The following is a 23277-nucleotide window of genomic DNA, read 5'->3' as shown; positions in this document are numbered from 1 at the left end:
CACCTGCCCCAAAAGAGGTCCCAATGATTCAGAAATCTGAATCCCTGCCCCCTGCTCCAATCCCTCAGCCATGCATTTATCCTCCACCTCATTCTATTCCTATTCTCACTGTTGTGTGGCACAGGCAGTAATCATGAGATTGCTACCTTTGAGGTCCTGCTTCTCAACTTCCTTCCTGTAGTCTGTTTTCAGGACCTCCTTGCTTTTCCTACCTATGTCATTGTTACCAATATGTACCACGACCTCTGGCAGTTCTCCCTCCCACTGCAGGATATCATGGACGCGATCTGAAACATCCTGGACCCTGGCACCTGCGAGGCAAACTACCATCCGAGTTTCTTTCTTATGTCCACAGAATCGCCTGTCTGACCCCCTAACTATAGAGTCCCCTATCACTGCTGCCATCCTCTTCCTTTCCCTACCCTTCTGAGCCACAGGGCCAGATTCTGTGCCAGAGGCGCGACCACTGTTGCTTCCCCCAGGTAGGCTCCCCCCCCCCACCCCCCAGCAGTACTCAAACAGGAGTACTTATTGTCTAGGGGCACAGCCACAGGGGTACTCTTTAGCACCTGACTTTTCCCCTTCCCCCTCCTGACTGTGACCCGTCTGTCTGTCTCCCATGGCCCCTGGTGTGACCACCTGTCTATGACTCCTTTCTATCACCTCCTCGCTCTCCCTAACCAGACGAAGGTCATCGAGCTGCATCTCCAGTTCCCTAACACGGTCCCATAGGAGCTGCAGCTCAACACACCGAGTGCAGATACGGCCGTCCGGGAGGCTGGGAGTCTCCAGGACCTCCCACATCTGACACCGAGCACAGAACACCAGCCTCACACACATACATCTTTTCTGCAATTAACACCAGTAAACCTACCTCGCCTCATCCCGTTACCGCCTAAGCCAGTTGACCACCTGTCTATGACTCCTTTCTATCAGTGCCTTATAGAGCCTCAACATCACATCCCTGCTCCTATACTCTATTCCTCTAGAAATGAATGCCAACATTGCATTCGCCTTCTTCACCACTGACTCAACCTGGAGGTTAACCTTAAGGGTATCCTGCATGAGGACTCCCAAGTCCCATTGCATCTCAGAACTTTGAATTCTCCCCCTATTTAAATAATAGTCTGCCCATTTATTTCTTCTGCCGAAGTGCATAACCATACAATTTCTAACATTGTATTTCATTTGCCACTTCTTTGCCCATTCTCCCAATCTATCCAAGTCTCTCTGCAGACTCTCCGTTTCCTCAGCACTACCGGCCCCTCCACCTATCCTCGTATCGTCAGCAAACTTAGCCACAAAGCCATCTATTCCATAATCCAAATCGTTGATGTACAATGTAAAAAGAAGCGGCCCCAACATGGACCCCTGTGGAATACCACTGGTAACTGGCAGCCAACCAGAATAGGTTCACTTTATTCCTACTCTCTGTTTCCTGCCAATCAGCCAACGCTCTATCCACGTATGTAACTTTCCCGTAATTCCATGGGCTCTTATCTTGTTAAGCAGCCTCATGTGTTGCACCTTGTCAAAGGCCTTCTGAAAATCCAAATATACAACATCCACTGCATCTCCCTTGTCTAGCCTACTTGTAATTTCCTCAAAAAATTGTAATAGGTTTGTCAGGCAGGATTTTCCTTTGAGGAATCCATGCTGAGTTCTGCCTATCTTGTCATATGCCTCCAGGTACTCTGTAACCTCATCCTTGACAATCGACTCCAAGAACTTCCCAACCACCCATGTCAAACTAACAGGTCTATAATTTCCTTTTAGCTTCCTTGCCCCTTTCTTAAATAGTGGAGTGACATTTGCAATCTTCCAGTCCTCCGGAACCATGCCAGAATCTATCGACTTTTGAAAGATCATCGCTAATGCCTCTGTAATCTCCACAACTACTTCCTTCAGAACACGCGGGTGCATGCCATCTGGTCCGGGAGGTTGATCTACCTTTAGACTATTCAGCTTCCTGAGTACTTTCTCTGTTGTAATTGTGATTGCGCACACTTCTCTTCCCTGCCACCTTTGAGTGTCCGGTATACTGCTGATGTCTTCCTCAGTGAAGACTGATGCAAAATACTCGTTCAGTTCCTCCGCCATCTCCTTATCTCCCATTACAATTTCTCCAGCATCATTTTCTATCGGTCCTATATCTACTGTCACCTGTCTTTTACTCTTTATATACTTGAAAAAGCTCTTTGATATTATTTGCTAGCTTCCTTTTATAGTTAATCTTTTCTCTCTTAGTGACCTTCTTAGTTTCTTTTTGTAAGCTTTTAAAAACTTTCCAATCCTCTGTCTTCCCACTAGTTTTTGCTTCCTTGTATGCTCTCTCCTTTGCTTTAACTTTGGCTTTGACTTCTCTTGTCAACCACGGTTGCATCCTTTTTCCATTCGAAAATTTCTTCTTTTCTGGAATATAACTGTCTTGTACCTTCCTCACTTTTCGCATAAACTCCAGCCACTGCTGCTCTGCCGTCTTTCCCGCCAGTGTCCCTTTCCAGTCAACTTTGGCCAGTTCCTCTCTCATGCCACTGTAATTTCCTTTACTCCACTGAAATACCGACACATCAGATTTCAGCTTCTCTTTTTCAAATGTCACAGTGAACTCAATCATGCTATGATCACTGCCTCCTAAGGGTTCCTTCACCTCAATCTCTCTAATCACCTCCGGTTCATTGCACAATACCCAATCCAGTACAGCCGATCCCCTAGTGGGCTCAACAACAAGCTGTTCTAAAAAGCCATCTCGCAAACATTCTACAAATTCTCTCTCTTGAGATCCAGTGCCGACCTGATTTTCCCAATCCACTCGCATGTTAAAATCCCCCACAATTATCATAACACTGCCTTTCTGACAAGCCTTTTCTATTTCCTGTTGTAATTTGTAGTCCACATCACTGCAGCTGTTTGGAGGCCTATAAATAACTGCCATCAGGGTCCTTTTACCCTTGCAATTTCTTAGCTCAACCCATAAAGATTCTGCACCTTCCGATCCTCTATCACCTCTTTCTAATGATTTAATATCATTTCTTACCAATAAAGCCACACCTCTCCCTCTGCCTACCTTCTTATCCTTCCGATACACCGTGTATCCTTGGACGTTCAGCTCCCAGAGAAATGCATCCTTTAGCCATGTCTCAGTGATGGCCACAATATCATACCTGCCAATGTGTAGCTGTACGACAAGATCATCCATCTTATTCCTTATGCTGCGTGCATTTAAGTATAACACCTTAAGACCAGTATTTGGTACTTTTCGCTTTGATTTCACTGCAACTTTATTGCACTGCAACTCATCCCAATGGCTACAAATTTGCCCCGTCACCTGCCTGTCTTTCCTGACATCTTTACTGCTCATTATCTTAGATTTATTTCTGTTTTCCCCTTCCTCTGCTCTATCATTCCGGTTCCTATCCCCCTGCCAAATTAGTTTAAACCCTCCCTCACAGCTCTTTTAAACCTTCCCGCCAGGATATTGGTCCCCTTCGGGTTCAGGTGTAACCTGTCCATTTTGAACACGTCATACTTCCCCCAGAAGAGATGAGGAAGTGGAGGGACGGGTTAATAAGATTGCTGATGACACGAAGGTTGGGGGTGTTGTGGATAGTGTGGAGGGCTGTCAGAGGTTACAGTGGGACATTGATAGGATGCAAAACTGGATTGAGAAGAGGTAGATGGAGTTCAACCCAGATAAGTGTGAAGTTGTTCATTTTGGTAGGTCAAATATGATGGCAGAATATAGTATTAATGGCAAGACTCTTGGCAGTGTGGGGGATCAGAAGGTTCTTGGGGTCCAAGTACATAGGACTCACAAAGCAGCTGCGCAGGTTGACTCTGTGGTTAAGAAGGCATACGGTGTATTGGCCTCTATCAATCATGGAATTGAATCTAGGAGCCAAGAGGTAATGTTGCAGCTATATAGGACCCTGGTCAGACCCCACGTGGAGTACTGTGCTCAGTTCTGGTCGCCTCTCTACAGGAAGGATGTGGAAACCATAGAAAGGGTGCAGAGGAGATTTACAAGGATGTTGCCTGGATTGGGGAGCATGCCTTATGAAAACAGGTTGAGTGAACTCGGCCTTTTCTTCTTGAAGTGACGGAGGATGAGAGGTGACCTGATAGAGGTGTATAAGATGATGAGAGTCATTGATCGTGTGGATAGTCAGAGGCTTTTTCCCAGGGCTGAAATGTCTGCCACAAGAGGGCACAGGTTTAAGGTGCTTGGGAGTAGATACAGAGGAGATGTCAGGGGTAAGTTTTTTCACACAGAGGGAGGTGAGTGCATGGAATGGGCTGCCGGCAACGGTGGTGGAGGCGGATACGATAAGGTCTTTTAAGATTTTTATGGATAGGTACATGGAGCTAAGAAAAATAGAGGCTATGGGTAACCCTAGTAATTTCTAAAGTAGGGACATGTTCAGCACAACTTTGTGGGCTGAAGGGCCTGTATTGTGCTGTAGGTTTCTATGTTTCTGTGGAAAAATCAAATTAGCAGGCAGTTCATCCTTCATTTAACTTCTCTCTATATTTTTATAGAGACTCTTACTGTATCATCCTGTCAGTTTCTGCTGTTTAATCATTTCCATTGTAACACATACATTTGCATAAGACCATAAGATATTGGAGCAGAAATTAGGCCATTCGGCCCATCGAGTCTACTCTGCCATTCAATCATGGCTGATCCTTTTTTCCCCTCCTCAGCCCCACTCCCTGGCTCCTTCTTGTAACCTTTGATGGCGTGTTCAATCAAGAGCCTATCAAGCTCTGCTTTAAATACACCCAATGACCTGGCTTCCACGGCTGCCTGTGGTAACAAATTCCACAAACTCCCCATCCACTGGCTAAAGGAATTTCTTCGCATCTCTGTTTTAAATGGATGCCCCTCTATCCTGAGGCTGTGCCCTCTTGTCCTAGACTCTTCATCATGGGAACCATCCCTTTCAAGTCTATTCTGTCTCGGCCTTTTAGCATTTGAAAGGTTTCAATGAAATCCGCCTCCTCCATCCTTCTAAATTCCAGTGAGTACAGACCCAGAGCTTCAAACGCTCCTCTTCGACCCTTTCATTCCCGGAATCATCCTTGTGAGCCTGCTCTAAACCCTCTCCAATGCCAGCACATCTTTTCTTAGATTAGGAGCCCAATACTCAAGGTGAGGCCTCACCAGTGCCTTATAAAGCCTCAGCATCACATCCCTGCTCTTGTATTCCAGACCTCTTGAAATGAATGCTAACATGGCATTTGCCTTCCTCACCACCGACTCAACCTGCAAGTTAACCTTCAGGGTGTTCTGCACAAGTACTCCCAAGTCCCTTTGCATCTCAGATTTTTGGATTTTCTTCCTGTTTAAAAAATAATATGCACATTTATTTATTCTACCAAAGTGCATGACCACACATTTTCCAACATTGTATTTCATTTGCCACTTTCTTGCCCATTCTCCCAATCTGTCTAAGTCCTTCTACAGCCTACCTGTTTCCTAAACACTACCTGCCCCTCCACCAATTTTCGTATCATCTGAAAACTTGGCAATAAAGCCATCGATTCCATCATCGAAATCATCGATATACAGTATGAAAAGAAGTGGTCCCAGCACTGACCCTTGCGGAACATCACTGGTCACTGGCAGCCAACCAGAGAAGGATCCTTTTACTCCCGCTCGCTGCCTACTACCAATCAGCCAATGCTCTAACCATGCCCGTAACTTTCCTGTAGTACCTTCACTTGGTAAGCAGCCTCATGTGTGGTACCTTGTCAAAGGCCTTGTGAAAGTACACATATACAACATCCATTGCATCTCCTTTATCAATCCTACATGTAATCTCAACGTGTAATCTACATGTAATTTCATTTCACTAACACTCTTAGAACAGGGAACATAGAACAGTACAGCAGAAAATCAACCTCCCCAGCCCACGATGTTGTGCCAAAGTAATTAAACTAATCCCTTCTGTCTGCACATTCATGTCCTTCATGGATCTACCTTGATCATACCTCCTCCTCCTCCACCCCATACGGCACATGGGTCTACCTCTATCATACCTCCTCCTCCACCACCTTCTGCAGCACATGGGTCTACCTCGATCATATCTCCTCCTCTGCCACCCTCTGCAGCACATGGGTCTACCTCGATCATACCTCCTCCTCCGCCACCCCATACGGCACATTCCAGACACCCACCACTCTCTGTGTAAAAAATGATATCCTAAAGTGCAAAACCTCGTATCTCAGCCAATTAAACTCCATCTGCTCTTTCAACGCTCACTTCTGTAACAGATCCATGTCTCATTGTATTCTTTCACAATCTTCTATACTATCCACAATGCCACCAATCCTTGTATTGCCTACGAACTTGCGAAGCCATCCATTCACATTTTCATCCAATGTATGCTATATATAAACGACAGAGCTCCAAGTACTGATCCCTGTGGAACGCCACGAAACACAGACCTCCAGCCAGATTAAGTCCCATCGGCCATTACCTTGTGTATCGACTAGCAAGACAATTCTGAATCCAAATTGTCAAGTCACTGTGGATCCCAGACATCTTTATCTTCTGGACGTGCCAACCACATGGCACCTTGTTAAAGGCCTTGCTGAAATCAATATACGCAACATGCACAGCTCTACCTTCACCACCTCCTCAAAAATTTAGGCAAATTAGTAGGACTTGATTGCCCTGCACAAAACCATGTTGACCGTCCCTAATTAGGCCATGGTTTTCCAATACTCATAAATCCTATCCCTGAGAATCCTCTCCAATAGGTTTCCTGCCTATGATGTGAGGCTCACTGGTCAAGAGTTACTGGGATTGGTTCTATTCAACCTTAGCTATTTTCCAGTCCTCCAAGATCTCATCTTCAGCTAGAGAGGACATAAAGGTCTTGGCCAGGGCCCCAGCAATCTCATCTCAATAATGAATGACATATCCCCTTCAGGCCCTGGGAACTAATCCACCTTAATATTCTTCAAGTGACCCCAATGCTACCTCTCACTTAATCTCAAAATACCCCAGCATATTAGCATGTTCAACACTGATTTCATTTCCTCCATGTCCTTCCCTTTGGAATTTTGTTCCAAAGTACTCACTTAGGACCTCACCCACTTCCTCCACCTTCGTGTACATGTTCCCTCCTTTATCGTCGAGTGGTCTTGCCCTCTCCCTCATTATCCTCGTTCACCATAAGACCACACATATTGAAGCACATATGTATAAAATGTCTCAGGGTTCTTTTTAATCCTACTTACAAAGGATTTTTCATGAACCCTCCTAGGTTTCCTAATTCCCTTGTTTGGTTCTTTTCTGGCTTCTTTATAATCCTTAAGGACTCTGTTTGATTTTAGCTTCCTAAACCTTACATACACTTCCAGTTCTTCTTGACTAAATTCACCATTCCTCTTGTAATCTTAACCTTGCCATGTCCCTCCATCTTCTTGGGAAATACTTGTCTTATCCTGTCCTGTACTCTGTGCTGTGGGTCTTCAAACACACTCCACAGATCAGCTGTTCCCAATGAACTCTCCCTTGCTCCTGCTTAATATTCTGAGACTTTGCTTCAATTCAACACTCTCCCAGAATGTCCATACCTCTTCTTGTTCAGAGCCATCATAAAACTTAAGGGGTTGTGATCATTTTTCCCTCAATGTCACTTGACCAAGCTCATTTCTCAGTAGCAAGCCCAGAATGCCCCCTCCTAGTTGATATTACCCACACACTGACTTAAGAAACCCACCTGGATGCATCTCACAAAATCTGCTTTGTCTCAACCTCTTGTACTATGAGGTATCAGTTTACATTGGGGAAGTTCTGAAGTCACTCGCAAAAACAGTATTAATACTGTTCCCTCATCTGCCTACATACCTGCTCCTCAATGTCCCGATGGGTCTCTAGTATAATCCTATCAGATTGATCGAGTGATTTCACTGCTATTATTTTTAAGTTCAACGCATACAGATTCAGTGGATGAGCCTCCCTCATGTCTGAGTACCGCTGTGTTATGGTCCCTGATTAGTAGTTTACTCCCCAGCCTCACTCCCTCCCTCTCTATCTCTTCAAAAGCATCACAACCCTCCCACTGCTGTTCCTGCTGTCCTTGTCTCTTGTAGAGTCACTTACAAAGGGCTCTTGCATGTTTTATCATTCACTTTCCATGTCTTTATTAGTGATTCGAAATTCCTATCCTGTTGCTAACTCCCACGCCAGACTTACTGCTCAGTTTGGAAACATAAAAAAGTATCTTTTAAATCCAATTCCACCTAGATGGATTAATGTTGGAGGCTTCATTTCTCACTGGACAGAGCATTCATTAAAATTTAGAACAGAGATGGGGTAGAAAGTGAGTGGGAGAGAGGGAGGAAGAGAAGGAGGGAGGGATTGGGGAGAGAGGGAGGAAGAGAAGGAGGGAGGGATTGTGGAGAGAAGGAGGGAGGGATTGGGGAGAGAGGGAGGAAGAGAAGGAGGGAGGGATTGTGGAGAGAAGGAGGGAGGGATTGGGGAGAGAGGGTGTTAAACACTGTCCCACTGCTGGATAAGTGCAGTCAATCTCCAGCCAGATTTATCGTTCCACATAACTGCCCCAAACTCCTGACCTGATTTCCAAGAGCAGGCTCTCGTAGATTTTCAGCGTGGAGATGATGAGGTGCATGGCGGAGGTCTGGAGGACCAGGTTACACCTCTTCTCAACAAAATGCAGACACGGCGGCAGCAGCCAGTCGCACAGTGCCTGGGAGGGTGGAGCAACAGGTTCAGAATGAGTGCACTGCCCACATAGGCTTCCACGCCGCATGGCAGCCAGGTCTGGATGTCATTACAGCTTGGCAGAACAGAGGCGAGTCGCCTGACACCTACCTGCACTGTCTGCCTCTGGTCTGATGTCAGCTGCGGGGGCAGGTTGGCTGTCAGCCAGGACCGCACCAAAGGCTCCCAACCCAGATTCATAGCCTCCATGTAAATCATCCCACACCTATTCAAAGAAAATGAAGGAGATGCTTCCTGAGTCAGACTCTTCTGTTTGACTGTTAAATCAGTTCCTAGACATCCGACCCTCTACCCGACTCATTCACCTTCAAACATGAACCTCTCTTACCCAGTCAGCTTACAACGGGAGGGAAGGGTTGACTGGTTTGGTTGGCTCTTTGGCCATTAAGCGTATTGCTCAAATTATGCAGAGTGTAGGATTGCCATTGGACAATCAACCTGTCTCCTTTGACATTGACCCCTGTGGCCCTACACACAGAAGCCAGGAATTGCTCTATACCTACGGCATCTAATGCCACCATTACCCTCTCACAGGCTTGTTGGGGAATGAGTGGAACCCAGATGAATTGAGCCATCTACAAAGAGCCTCTAGGCAAACTGAACATTACAGTCGCCTGCTGCTTAGAAAATGGTGGCTTCATATCATAACTCGTGAAGACAATGAGGTGAGGGAGTCAAGAGTCATTTGAGCAGAAGAGCTTTGTCTCAGAAGGCTGAACTTACTGTGCAGTGTCCAGTCTAATGAGGGATTGTACCTAATCCCAAGGTACCATCACTCTTCCCTGTCCACCACCCTGAGGTGCAATGATCCCTCACTGGGGCTATAACATCAGCGCCCATTGCCCAGTCTTCCTGGTTCTGCCGGCAAACTCACCACCTTGACCCTCCCCTTAACGCCTTCCTTGGGAAAGGGTTTGACCTGTTCCTAAGTCAGATTTGGTTTGGGAACATGGAGCAGGACCATATTAGAGGGACAACATAAATGAAAAATACATGAGATTCTGCAGATGCTGAAAATCCAGAGCACCACATACAAAATGCTGGAGGAACTCAGCAGCTCAGGCAGCATCTATGGAGAGGAATAAACAGGCAATGTTTCAGGCCAAGACCCTTCATCAGGACTGGTGCCGATATAAATGTGATCTCTGGGCAAGCAGGTATTTTATCATATAGGTTTCATCATGAAAATCTCTTCACACCAGCCATATCATCACAAACCCCAAGAACATCCCGACCTAATGCACAATGTGGATGTGTCTTTCATTGGTGAGTGATGAACCCATAATTATTCATACTTGTGTGGGCCTGCTGACTGTACCCACCTGCTGACTGTACCCACCTGCTGTCTGTACCCACCTGCTGACTGTACATACCTCCTGACTGACCCACCTGCTGACTGTACCCACCTGCTGACTGTACATACCTCCTGACTGACCCACCTGCTGACTGTACCCACCTGCTGACTGTACCTACCTGCTGACTGTACATATCTCCTGACTGACCCACCTGCTGACTGTACCCACCTGCTGACTGTACATACCTCCTGACTGACCCACCTGCTGACTGTACCCACCTGCTGACTGTACATATCTCCTGACTGACCCACCTGCTGACTGTACCTACCTGCTGACTGTGGCGGGCGATGCTTGCTCCAGGTCCAGAACTTCAAAGATTATATTCTGCTATGCTGCTCATCTGAATGATCTCTCCACTCATCAAGCAGAGCTGTGGGGCACAAAAATGCATCTCAATAAGTACATTTAATGCCAGAGAAATGTATACAATATACTTCCTCGTACAATTTTCCAATCAGAGACCGGCTACCACTATCAAACCTGATTCAACACCAATCCTGAAGAATATTTTATTAACAGTAAACTATAAAATCCATGTTTTACATTAGCTATAAGAATGGATTACACTTGTTAATTACAGTACATTGTATCAATTCTGAATTAAATAGTACACCAGCCTAGGAGCAGATTATGTGAGAGTTCAAAATATTCAAATTCAGGAAATATTGTATGTTATTTTAGTAAGTTCAGTAGAGTTCTGGTTTAAGATATTAAAGAGTCTGCCCTCTGTACTGGTGGGACCTGGGCCGACTTGGTGAATTGATCTGCCAGAACACAGGCTGTGGTCCGGTGCCCATTACCTTTTTATTGTCATCAAGGACTGTATTCATGTTCTCCACCCAAACTGCATCCACTGGACCGTCCAAGATGCACCACTTCCGGTCTCTGGTTGGGCTGCTGGCATGTTCACGGAAGATATTGGCCAAGATTCCTGTTGAAATCAGTTCCAGAGCTTACTGCACAGTCTTGCACTGCTGCCCAGGGAAGCCAGGCTTCCCACACTGTTGCAATGGTGTCAGAATTCCCTTCAGCTCTGACCCATCTCCGAAAGTCAGCAGAGTGACTGAAGCCAGTATGTGGACACCACAGTGTTGAGCTGCTGGGATCCATCAGGGGTAAAGACAAAGGCCAAATGTAGACATTCTATTTGGGATGGCCTGTGGGGTGTAGAAGGCGAGGAGGGAGGTACAGTCATGACTCCATGAGAGAATGCTCACACTGTCACTATAGGGTCAGCACTGATGGTCACTTCCAAACATCAAACTATGTCCATGATCTCTCCCACCTGTCACCTCACCATGTAGCTGTGTCTGCCAATGGAACCTACCCCTGTCTTCAACTGCATCATGCAAGACTACCATTTCTCCAGTGAGAGGTCGTGCATCGGACATTTTCAGGTCAATGAAGCACTTAAACTAGGTTAGAACTAAGAACATCAAGGCTCTTCAGCCCATTATGTTGTTCGACCATTTCAGAGACAGCGACCACAAACCTCTGACCTTTACCATAGTCTCGGAGAGGGATAGAAGCAGATGGTATGGAAAGTATTTAATCGTGGGGGGTGGGGGCATTATGACGCTATTGGTCAGGAGTTGGGAGCATAAATTGGCAACAGATGTACTCAGGGAAATGCGGATGGAAATGTGGAGGCTCTATGCTCTATATTTAGGGAGCACTTGCATGGGGTTGTGGATAGGTTTCTCCATTGAGGTAGGGAAAGGTTAGCAGAGTGAATAAACAAGAGATGTGGAACTTCTAGTCAAGAGAAAGAAAGAAGCTTAATTAAGGATCGGACAGAGCTCTAGAGAGTTACAAGGCAGCCACGAAGGATATAAGAATGGACTTAGGAGAGCGAGAAGGGTCTATGTGGAGGCCTTGTCAAGTAGGATTAAGGGAAATCCCAAGGTGTTCTACACATATATAAAATACAGGAGAATGACAAGAATGAGGGTAGGACTGGTCAGGGATGGAGGAGGAAACATATGCCTGGAGGTAGGAGAGGTCCTTAATGAATACTTTGCTTCAATATTCACCAGTGAACGGGACCTTGATGTTTGTGAGGGTAAAGTAAAAATGACTGATATGTTAAGAAAGAGGATATACTGGAGCCTTTGATAGCCATTAGAGTAGATAAGTCCGTGGGGACCAGTGGGATATGCCCCAGGTTACCACGGGAAGCAGGATCAGGGTTTGCTGCACCTTTGGTGATGACTTTTACATCCTTACTAGTGGTACTAGTTGATCGGAGGGTGGTAAATGTTGTTCCTTTGTTCAAGAAAGAGGGAAGGGATAACCCTGGGAATTATAGACCTGTGAGTCTTACGTCAGTGGTGGGCAAATTATTGGAGAAGATTCTTAGAGACAGGATTTGGAGAAGCAAAGTCTGATTAGCGATAATTAACATGGCTTTGTAAGGGCTAGGTCAAGTCTTATGAGCCTGACTGAATTCTTTGAGGGTGTGACAAAGCACATTGATGAAGGTAGAGCAGTGGATGTGGTGTATATGGATTTTAGTAAGGTGCTTTGAGAAAGTTCTCCATGGCAGGCTCATTCAGAAAGTCAGGGGACATGGGATCCAGGGAAACTTGGCTGTGTGGATACAGAATTGGCCTTCCCATAGGAGGCAGAGGGTCATAGCAGGTGGAGCATTTTCTGCTTGGACATTGGTGACCAGTGATGTTCTGCAGGGATCTGTTCTGGGACCCCTGCTCTTTGTGATTTTTATAAATGACTTAGGTGAGGAAGTGGAAGGGTGATTAGTAAGTTTGCAGATTGGTGGAATTGTGGAAAGTGTGGAGGGTTGTTGTAGATTGCAACGGGACATTGACAAGATGCAGAGCTGAGCTGAGAGGTGGCAGATGGAGTTCAATCGGGAAAAGTGTGAAGTGATTCACTTTGAAAGGCAGAATACGGGGTTAATAGCAGTACCTTAACAATATGGAAAAAGAGGGATTTTGGGGACTACATCCAGACATCCCACAAAATAGCTGCGCAGGTTGATAGGATTGTTAAGAAGGCATATGATGTGTTTGGCTTCATTAGTCAGAAGATTGACTTCAAGACTTGATTGAAATGTAAATGATGAGACCTCGATCAAGAGGATATAACCATATAACCTTATAACAATTACAGCATGGAAACAGGCCATCTCGCCCCTTCTAGTCCATGTCGAACTCCTACTCTCACCTAGTCCCACCGACCTGCACTCGGTCCATAACCCTCCATTCCCTTCCTGTCCATATATCTATCCAATTTAACTTTAAACGTCAACATCGAACCTGCCTCAACCACTTCTGCTGGAAGCTCATTCCACACGGCTACCACTCTCTGAGTAGAGAAGTTCTCCCTCATGTTACCCCTAAACTTTTGTCCTTTAATTCTCAACTCATGTCCTCTTCTTTGAATCTCCCCCATTATCAATGGAAAAAGCCTACCCACGTCAACTCTATCAATCCCCCTCATAATTTTAATCACCTCTATCAAGTCCCCCCTCAACCTTCTACGCTCCTAAGAATAAAGACCTAACTTGTTCAACCTTTCTCTGTAACTTAGGAGATGAAACCCAGGCAATATTTTAGTAAACCTCCTCTGTACTCCCTCAATTCTACTGACATCTTTCCTGTAATTCGGTGAGCAGAACTGCATACAATACACCAAATTTGGCCTTACCAATGCCTTATACAATTTCAACATTACATCCCAACTCCTATACTCAATGCTCTGATTAATAAAGGCTAGCATACCAAAAGCTTTCTTCACCACACTATCCACATGAGATTCCACCTTCAGGGAACTATGCACCATTATTCCTAGATCCCTCTGCTCTACAGCATTCTTCAATGCCCTACCGTTTATCATGTATGTCCTATTTTGATTAGTCCTACCAAAATGTAGCACCTCACATTTTTCAGCATTAAACTCCATCTGCCATCTTTCAGCCCACTCTTCTAACTGGCCTAAATCTCTCTGCGAGCTTTGAAAACCTACTTCATTATCCACAACGCCACCTATCTTGGTATCATCTGCATACTTACTAATCCAATTTACCACCCCATCATCCAGATCATTAATATATATGACAAACAACATTGGACCCATTACAGATCCTTGAGACACACCACGAGTCACCGTCCTCCAATCTGACACACAGTTATCCACCACTACTCTCTGGTGTTTCCCATCCAGCCACTGCTGAATCTATTTTACTATTTCCATATTAATGCCTAACGATCGAACCTTCCTAACTAACCTTTCGTGTGGAACCTTGTCAAAGGCCTTACTGAAGTCCATATAGACAACATCCACCACTTTACCCTCGTCAACATTCCTAGTAACCTCATCAAAAAATTCAAAAAGATTTGTCAAACATGACCTTCCACGCACAAATCCATGTTGACTGTTCCGAATCAGACCCTGTCTATTCAGGTAATTATATATACCATCTCTAAGAATACTTTCCGTCAATTTACCCACCACTGACGTCAAACTCACAGGCTGATAATTGCTAGGTTTACTCTTAGAACCCTTTTTAAACAATGGAACCACACGAGCAATACGCCAATCCTCCGGCACCATCCCTGTTTCTAATGACATTTGAAATGTTTCTGTCAGAGCCCCTGCTATTTCCACACTAACTTCCCTCAAGGTCCTAGGGAATATCCCGTCAGGACCCGGAGACTTATCCACTTTTATATTCCTTAAAAGCGCCAGTACTTCCTCTTCTTTAATCGTCATACTTTCCATAACTACCCTTCTTGTTTCCTTTACCTTACACAATTCAATATCCTTCTCCTTAGTGAATACTGAAGAAAAGAAATTGCTCAAAATCTCTCCCATTTTTTTTGGCTCCGCATATAGCCGTCCATTCTGATTCTCTAAGGGACCAATTTTATCCCTCACTATCCTTTTGCTATTAATATAACTGTAGAAGCCCTATGGATTTATTTTCACCTTACTTGCTAAATCTTCTTTTAGCTTTTCTAATTTCTTTCTTAAGATTCTTTTTTGCATTCTTTATAATCAGGATAGCCAGAGACTTTTTCCCAAGGCAGAAATGGCTAATGAGAGGAATAATTTTAAGATGAATGGAGGAAAAGAATTGGAGGGGAATGTCAGAGTTTAACTGTGGTGGATGTGTGGAATGTGAATGATAGAAAAAGTAAGGCGATGTAGTTTATATTGATCTTAGAGTAGTTTGAAAGGTCAGCACATTATTGTGGGGTGAAGGCCTGTACTATGCTATAGTGTTCGATGTTCTACTCCAAGATCAATGTAATGCTTCCCTCCTGCACAAGCCTAAAATTCTTCGTTCATCTATGTGTCTTAAATTTCCCTAAGGGTTAGAAAAGGTACATGGAATGCAAGAACTATGACAGAGGAGCCTTTAACATTTGGGATTTGCTGGTGAGAAGCTAACAAAGAAAGAACTGCCAGCAGAACACACTCTGAAGGTAGTGACCTCTGCAGGACATTTTTATCCACGGTGTACCTATGGTAGTCTTAACAGCACAGCAGCATGTACCAGCAGTTTGAAGAGATTCAGCATGTCACCAAAGACTTGCAATTTTCTCCAGATGTATCATGGAGAGCATTCTGATGGGTTTCATCACAGCCTGATGTGGATGCTCCAAAGCCCAGGACTGCTCGGTATAATGTTGCGGGCATCAACTGAGTGGTGGTTGAAAAAAGACCATAGTTGGGAGGTTAATATCAAAGGATATACTTTGTATTGAAAGGACAGGCAGGAAGGCACAGGCAGTGGTGTGGCTGTGTTTGTAAGAGATAGAACTACATCTTTAGAAAGAGGTGACATAGGGTCAGAGAATGTTGAATATTTGTGCGTGGAGTTAAGAAACAGCAAGAGTAAAGAAAAACATTATGGGAATCATATATAGGCCTCCAAATTGTAACCAAGATGTGGGGTTGAGATGCAAAGGGAGCTGGAAAAGGCATTTAATGAGGGTAATGTCACAATTGCAATGAGGGACTTCAATATGCAAGGGGGTTGTGAATATTAGGTTGGTGTCAGATCGCGAGAGGGAATTTGTTGAATGCCTACAAGATTGCTTTTTAGAGCAGCTTGTGCTTGAGCCTACTCAGGGAAAGGCTGTCTTAGACTGGATGTTGTGTAATAACCCAGATCTTATTAGAGAGCTTAATGTAAAGGAACCCTTAGGAGGCTGTGATCATAATATGATTGAATTCATACTGAAATTTGAGAGGGAGAAGCCCAAGTCAGATGTATCAGTATCACAATGGAATAAAGGAAATTACCAAGGCATGAGAGAGGAGCTTGCCAAGGTAGATTGGAGGAGGATACTGGCAGGGATGTTGTAGAGCAGAGATGGCTGAAGTTTCTGGGAATAGTTCACAAGGCGCAGGATAGATATGTCCCACAGAAGAAGTAGTTCTCAAATGGTAGGGTTAGGCCACCATGGCTGACAAGGGAAGTTAAAGACAGCATAAAAACTAAGGAAAGGACATATAAGGTAGCAAAAGTGAGTGGGAAGTTGGATGATTGGGAATCTTTTAAAATCCAACAAAAGGCAACCAAAAAAGCTATAAAAATGGAAAAGATGAAATATGAGGGCAAACTAGCCAATAATATAAAGCAGGATATTAAAAATATTTTCTGTATGTAAAGAGTGAAAGGGAGGTGAGAGTTGTTTTTAGACCACTGAAGAATTATGCTGGTGAGGTAGTAATGGGGAACAAAGAAATGGCAGATGAACTTAATGGGTACTTTGCATCAGCCTTGACAGTGGAAGACACTCTCAGTGTTGCAGAGGACCATGAGTGTCAGGAAGCAGGAATGAGTGCCGTTGTTATTATAAAGGAAGAAGTGCAAGGCAAACTCAAAGGTGGATAAGTCACCTGGGCCAGATGGACTACATCCCAGAGTCCTGAGAGAGGTTGCTGAAGAGATAATGGATATATTGATCATGATCTTTCAAGAATCACTTGATCTAGCATGGTCCTGGTGGACAGGAAGATTGCAAATATCACTCCACTCTTTAAGAAGAGAGAAAGGCAAAAGAAAGGAAATTATAGGCCAGTTAGCCTAACCTCAGTGGTTGGGAAAGTGTTGGAGTCCATTATTAAGGATGAGGTTTTGGGGTACTTGGAGACTAATGATAAACTAAGTCAAAGTTAGCATGGTTTCTGTGAAGGGAAATCTTGACTGACAGATTTGTTAGAATTCTTCGAGGAAGTAACAAGCAGGGTGGACAAAGGAGAGGCAGTGGATGTTATTTACTTGGATTTTCAGAAGGCATTTGATACGGTGCCGCACATGAGGCTGCTTAACAGGATAAAATCCTATGGTGTTACAGGAAAGATACTGGTATGGATAGAGGAATGGCAGACAGGTAGGAGGCAGTGAGTGGGAATAAAGGGGGCCTTTTCTGGTTGACCCTCAGGGGTCAGCATTGGGACCGTTACTTTTCACATTGTTTGTCAATTTGAATAACGGAATTGATGGCTTTGTGGCAAAGTCTGTGGATGATACGAAGATAGGTGGCGGGTTAGGTAGTGCTGACAAAGCAATGTGATTGCAGCAGGATTTAGACAAATTGGAGCTGACTATTATCTAAATGGAGAGAAGGTTCAAACGTCAGAGGTGCAGAGGGGCTTAGGAGTCCTCATGCAAGACTCCCAGAAGGATAATTTACAGGTTGAGTCTGTGGTAAAGGAGGCGAATGCAATGTTAGCATTTATTTCAAGAGGAATAGAATATAAAAGCAAGGAGATAATGCTGAGGTTTTATTAGACACTGGTCAGGCCGCACTTGGAGTACTGTCAACAGTTTTGGGCCCCATATCTCAGAAAGGATGTGTTGTCACTGGGGAGAATACAGAGGAGGTTCACGAGGATGATTCTGGGAATGAAGGGGTTAACATATGAGGAGTATTTGGCAGCTTTGGGCCTGTACTCACTGGAATTTAGAAGAATACTGAGGGTGGGTGGTGGTGGGTAAGTGGTGTGGATCTTACTGAAACCTACTGAATGTTGAAAGGACTAGATAAGGTGCATGTGGAGAGGATGTTTCCTCTGGTGGGTGTCTCCAGAACTAGAAGGCACAGCCTCAAAATTGAGTGATGACCTTTAAGGAGGATTTTTTTAGCCAGAGAGTAGTGAATCTGTGGAATGCTCTGCCACAGACTGTGGTGGAGGCCAAGTCCGTGGATATATTTAAGGCGGAAGTTGATAGTTTCCTGTTCGGTCAGGGCATCAAAGGATATGACAAGAAGGCAGGTGTATGGGGTTGAATGGGATCTGAGATCAGCCATGATGGAATGGCAGAGCAGACTTGATGGGCTGAATGGCCTAATTCTGCTCCTGTGTCTTATGGTCACAAGAAGCTGCAGGGGTGTGGGTTGAGCCAGCTCCATCACAGGCACAACCCTCCCGCTATTGACAACATGTTCAAAATCAGCGCGTGAAGAAGATGGCATTTGGCATTTAGGACTCTCACCACCCAGGACATGCCCTCTTCTCATTGCTACCATCAGGGAGGAGGTACAGGAGCCTGAAGACACACACTCAGTGTTTTAGGAACAGCTTCCCCTCTGCCATCAGATTTCTGAATTGTCCATAAACCCAAGAACACGACCTCACTAATTCCCTTTTGCACTATTTACATTTTATATATTATGACTTATAGTAACTTTTTATTTCTTGCACTGAACTGCTGCCACAAAAACAACAAAATCAGTGATAATAAACACGATTCTGATTGATGCTGAGATAAGTATTTGACAAGGCCCTGAATGATAGGCTGTTCCAGGAGGCTGAAGCACTTGGGATCCAAAGCAAACTGACTAATCCAAAACTGGCTTGGTGAAAGGAGCCAGAAATTAGTGGTGGGAGAATACTTCACTGATTGGAAGTGTGTGTCCAATGGTGTATCACAGGGCTCAGTGCTGGGACCTCTGCTGACTGATATCTATATTAGCAATATGGAGATATATATATGAATATATATAAGAGAGCGAGAGAGAGAGAGAGATAGAGATAGAGAGAGAGAGAGAGATAGAGATAGAAATAGAGATAGAGAGAGATAGAGATAGAGAGATAGAGAGATAGAGAAATGGGGATAGATAGAGAGAGACAGATAGAGATAGAGAGAGAGAGAGAGAGAGAGAGAGACTTCTCCCTGTACTTACCCCTGGGCTTCTTAAATGTTAACATTGTATCTATATCTATGTCTCTATGTATGTATGTACCTATGTATTTATGTTTCTATGCCTCTATGTACGTATCTATGTTTCTATGTCTCTATGTTCTATCAGCCTCAGCAACTTCCTCTGGCAGCACATTCCATATACTCACCACCTGTTGTGCGAAAATTCTCTCTATATATTCTCTCGATATTCATCATCAACTTGATTTTCCCAATCTATCTGCATATTGAAATCCCCCCATGACTAATATAATTTGTAGATCACATCCTAGCTACTGCTTGGAGGCCTGTAAATACTCCTATCAGGGTTTTCTTACCCTTGCTCCATCCACAAGGATTCTACATGTTCTGATCCCCTGTCACCTCTTGCTAAAGATTTGATTTCATTTTTTACCAGCGGAGCCTCTCCTTCTCTCCCCACCTGACTGTCCTTTTGATAGATTGTGTATCTTCGGATATTAAACTCCCAATTACAAACATCTTTCAGCCATGACTCCATGATACCCACAATGTAATATCAACCAATCTTTAACTGAGCTACAAGATCACCTACCTTATTTCTTATACTACGTGCATTCAAATAGACACCTTCAGTCCTGTACTTGCCACCCTTTTCAACCTTGTGCTCTTTTACACTGCAACCCATCCCACTGACTGCAATTTTGCCCTATCATCTGCCTGTCCTTCCAATAGTCCTACAGTTTTACTACACATTACCTCTGCTTGTAAACCAACATCCCTATCCTCAGCTCTATCACACTGGTTCCCATCTCCCTGCCAGATTAGTTTAAACCCTCCCTAACATCTCCAGCAAACCTGTCCACAAGGATATTGGTCCCCCTCAGGTTCAGGTGCAGCCTGTCCCTTTTGTACAGGTCATACCTTCCCCAGAAGCGATCCTAATGATGCATAAATCTGAAACCCTGCTCCTTTCAGCAGTTCCCCAGCCACTCATTCATCTGCCAAATCATCCTATTCTTGCCCTTAAAGGCACATGGCACAGGCAGCAATTCAGAGATTGTTCGCTGGAGATCCCGCTTTTCAGTTTTCTACCTAGCTCTTTAAATTCTATTTTCCTTTCTATGACATTGGTACCAACATGTAGCAAGACATCTGGCTGCTTGCACTCCCCCTTTAGAACATCATGGACATGATCTGAGAAATCCCTGACCCTGGGAGGCAACATACCATCTGGGTCTGTCTATTGCATCCACAGACTCTCCTATCTACTCCTTTAACAATGGATTCCTCCTCTGACCCCTTCCCCAAAAAATATCCAAAGCAGTACATTCATTATTGAGGGGAATGGTCAAAGAGGTACTCTGTTACCAGGTGTCTATATCCCTTTCTCTCCTGACAGTTGCCTATTTTCTTACCTCCTGCAACCTTGGGGTGGCTACCTCCTGTAGCTCCTATCTAGCATCTACCTGGTCCCCCGTATGAGCCGAAGGTCATTAAGTACGGCACCAGCTCTTTAACATGTTCTCTGAGGAGCTGCAGCTCAGTGCACTTACGTCACCCATGCCTGTTGCCGCCCAAGCCAAAAGTCTCCCCTCTCTAACACTGTCCCTCTCCAACAATGTCCATTCCACTTGCCCCTGCCTTATTTTTGTGTGACCTTGCTAATGAATCCAAACTCCAAATGGCCGCTGTTCAGGCTCCGAGAAAAACGACCGTGAAATGGTGCTTTTTAAAGGTCCCTCCTCGAGCTGGGAGGTCACCTTTACTTTTCACCTCCAAACTTGGAGGCTGCTGGTGCAGTTGAGAGGTTTAGATTTCACAAGGGGAATCAAAAGGAAGGCGAGTCTATTTCACAGGTTGTGGAGGTGCTGAAGCAATTGCCTGAACACTGTAATTTTGGGCAGTTGCTGAATGGCACGTTACGTGAAATGCTTGTGCATGGTCTGCTTAGTGAGGTCATTGGAAAATGTTTGCCTACAGAAGACAGATTCACATTACAGAAGGTAATTGAGAAGGTACATCTGTGGAGATGGCAGCTAAAAAAGCCCAATTATCTTCCTAAGTTCATAAAGTAATTACTGACTTTAAGAATAAGACATCTATTTGTAATCAGTGTCACCATTGTGCCAAAACTGGCATCTGGCAAAAGAATGCTTGTATAAGGATTAAGACTGCCAAAGTCCTAGCAAGAAGGGACACATTGAACATGTCTGTAAAAGTAAAAAGACATTGTCAACCAAAAACACTGTAATAAAGAAAAAAGACTTTTGGAAAAACAAAAAGAAACATGTGAACAAGATGAAGCATTACTGAGAATAGACTGAGTGACTCTCAGTCTGTGGTTGAAGAAGCTTTGCATGTTTTATCTGTTTCGGGACACAAAAGCAGCTATTGGGTGAGCCCAGGGTTGGATGAGGCTACAGGCGGACATGGGCACTGCAGCATCGCTGGTGTCAGAGACAATTTACAAGGAGAAATTGCAGCATCTCACCCCAGAAGGGGCAAGGTTGACTTTAAAGACTTACACTGGTGAGGCTGGTGCAGTGAGGCGAGTGATAAATGTTACAGTGGCGATTAATACTGTGCATTGTTAAGGATGAGAGATCTTTTACTTCAATTAAGTACCTACAGCCCTGATAACTGTGCTGCAAGTTCAGGAGCACACATGCATTGACCCTGTTCTATCTAAAGTAGTGGACAAGGAAGGAGTTCACAGCCCAAGTAGGGTGGTTGTGATGGGGCTACATGTTGTCATTCCTCCAATATTAAGAAAGCATCTGCTTAATGAGGTACAGTATCCAGCGCTCCTGGGACGCTCGTGGTTGGAGCAGCTCAAACTCAATCGGCATGAAGTGCACTTGGCTGGTGGGAGCACTAGTCTACAAGAGGTATTGAAGAAAGATGCAGGGATAAATGGAGATCTGGGCATAAGAAGAGAATCACTATTAAGCTGTCTGTTGTGCCAGACACAGCACTCAATTGCCTAAAGACAACATCTGCTCTGTACACCCTCAAACCAAAGGCAGAGGCTGAATTGGAAAGACTGGTCCAGAGTAAGGTACTGGAAACAGTGTGTGTAAGTGAATAGGCAACTCCAGCAGTTCCCCTCCTAAAAAGGGATGGGTCTTTAAGGCTTTTTGGAGACTTCAAGGTAGCCATTTACCCAGCTCTTATGGCTGTACAATGTCTTCCACTCACTGATGAACCTTTTTGCAGGATTGGCCAGAGGACAGACATTTAACAAGATTAACCCTGAGCGGGTTGACGGGATTGAAATGGAGCAGATCCTGATCCGGTTGACAGGGTGGGGTGGATCAGATCCCGAGCGGGTTGATGGGGGTGAGATGGATCAGATCCTGATCGGGTTGACGGGGGTGAAATGAATCAGATCCTGATCGGGTTGACGGGGGTGAAATGGATCAGATCCTGATCGGGTTGACAGGGGTGAGGTGGATCAGATCCTGATCGGGTTGACGTCGTGAAATGGATCAGATCCTGAGCGGGTTGACAGGGGTGAGGTGGATCAGATCCTGATCGGGTTGACGGGGGTGAAATGGATCAGATCCTGATCGGGTTGACAGGGTGAAATGGATCAGATCCTGATCGGGTTGACGGGGGTGACGTGGATCAGATTCTGAGCGGGTTGACGGGGGTGAGGTGGATCAGATCCTGATCCGGTTGACGGGGGTGAAATGGATCAGATCCTGAGCGGGTTGACGGGGGTGAAATGGATCAGATCCTGAGCGGTTTAAGGGGGTTAAATGGATCAGATCCTGATCGGGTTGACGTGGATCAGATCCTGAGCGGGTTGACGGGGGTGAGGTGGATCAGATCCTGATCCGGTTGTGGGGGGGTGAGGTGGATCAGATCCTGAGCGGTTTGAGGGGGTTAAATGGATCAGATCCTGATCGGGTTGACGGGGGTGAAATGGATCAGATCCTGACTGGGTTGACAGGGGTGAAATGGATCAGATCCTGAGCGGGATGACGGGGGTGAGGTGGATCAGATCCTGAGCGGGTTGA

The 23277-nt window shown here is 44.9% G+C and overlaps 1 protein-coding gene across 1 annotated transcript in view; it reads right to left on the bottom strand.

Annotated features, from left to right (window-relative positions):
* LOC140186818 (dynein axonemal heavy chain 3-like) overlaps window positions 1–23277 on the bottom strand; it is a 428385-nt gene that overhangs the window by 197326 nt on the left and 207782 nt on the right. Inside the window, 5 exon segments of the mRNA XM_072241409.1 lie at window positions 8590–8723; window positions 8849–8963; window positions 10382–10440; window positions 10442–10483; window positions 10914–11044. Coding sequence (XP_072097510.1) covers window positions 8590–8723; window positions 8849–8963; window positions 10382–10440; window positions 10442–10483; window positions 10914–11044 — 481 coding nt within the window.

The sequence above is a fragment of the Mobula birostris genome, chromosome 23 (assembly GCF_030028105.1).
Source record: "Mobula birostris isolate sMobBir1 chromosome 23, sMobBir1.hap1, whole genome shotgun sequence".
NCBI classification, from domain to species: domain Eukaryota; kingdom Metazoa; phylum Chordata; class Chondrichthyes; order Myliobatiformes; family Myliobatidae; genus Mobula; species Mobula birostris.
The sequence above is the reverse complement of the archived record's forward strand: the minus strand, read 5'-3'. Positions and strand labels throughout refer to the sequence as shown.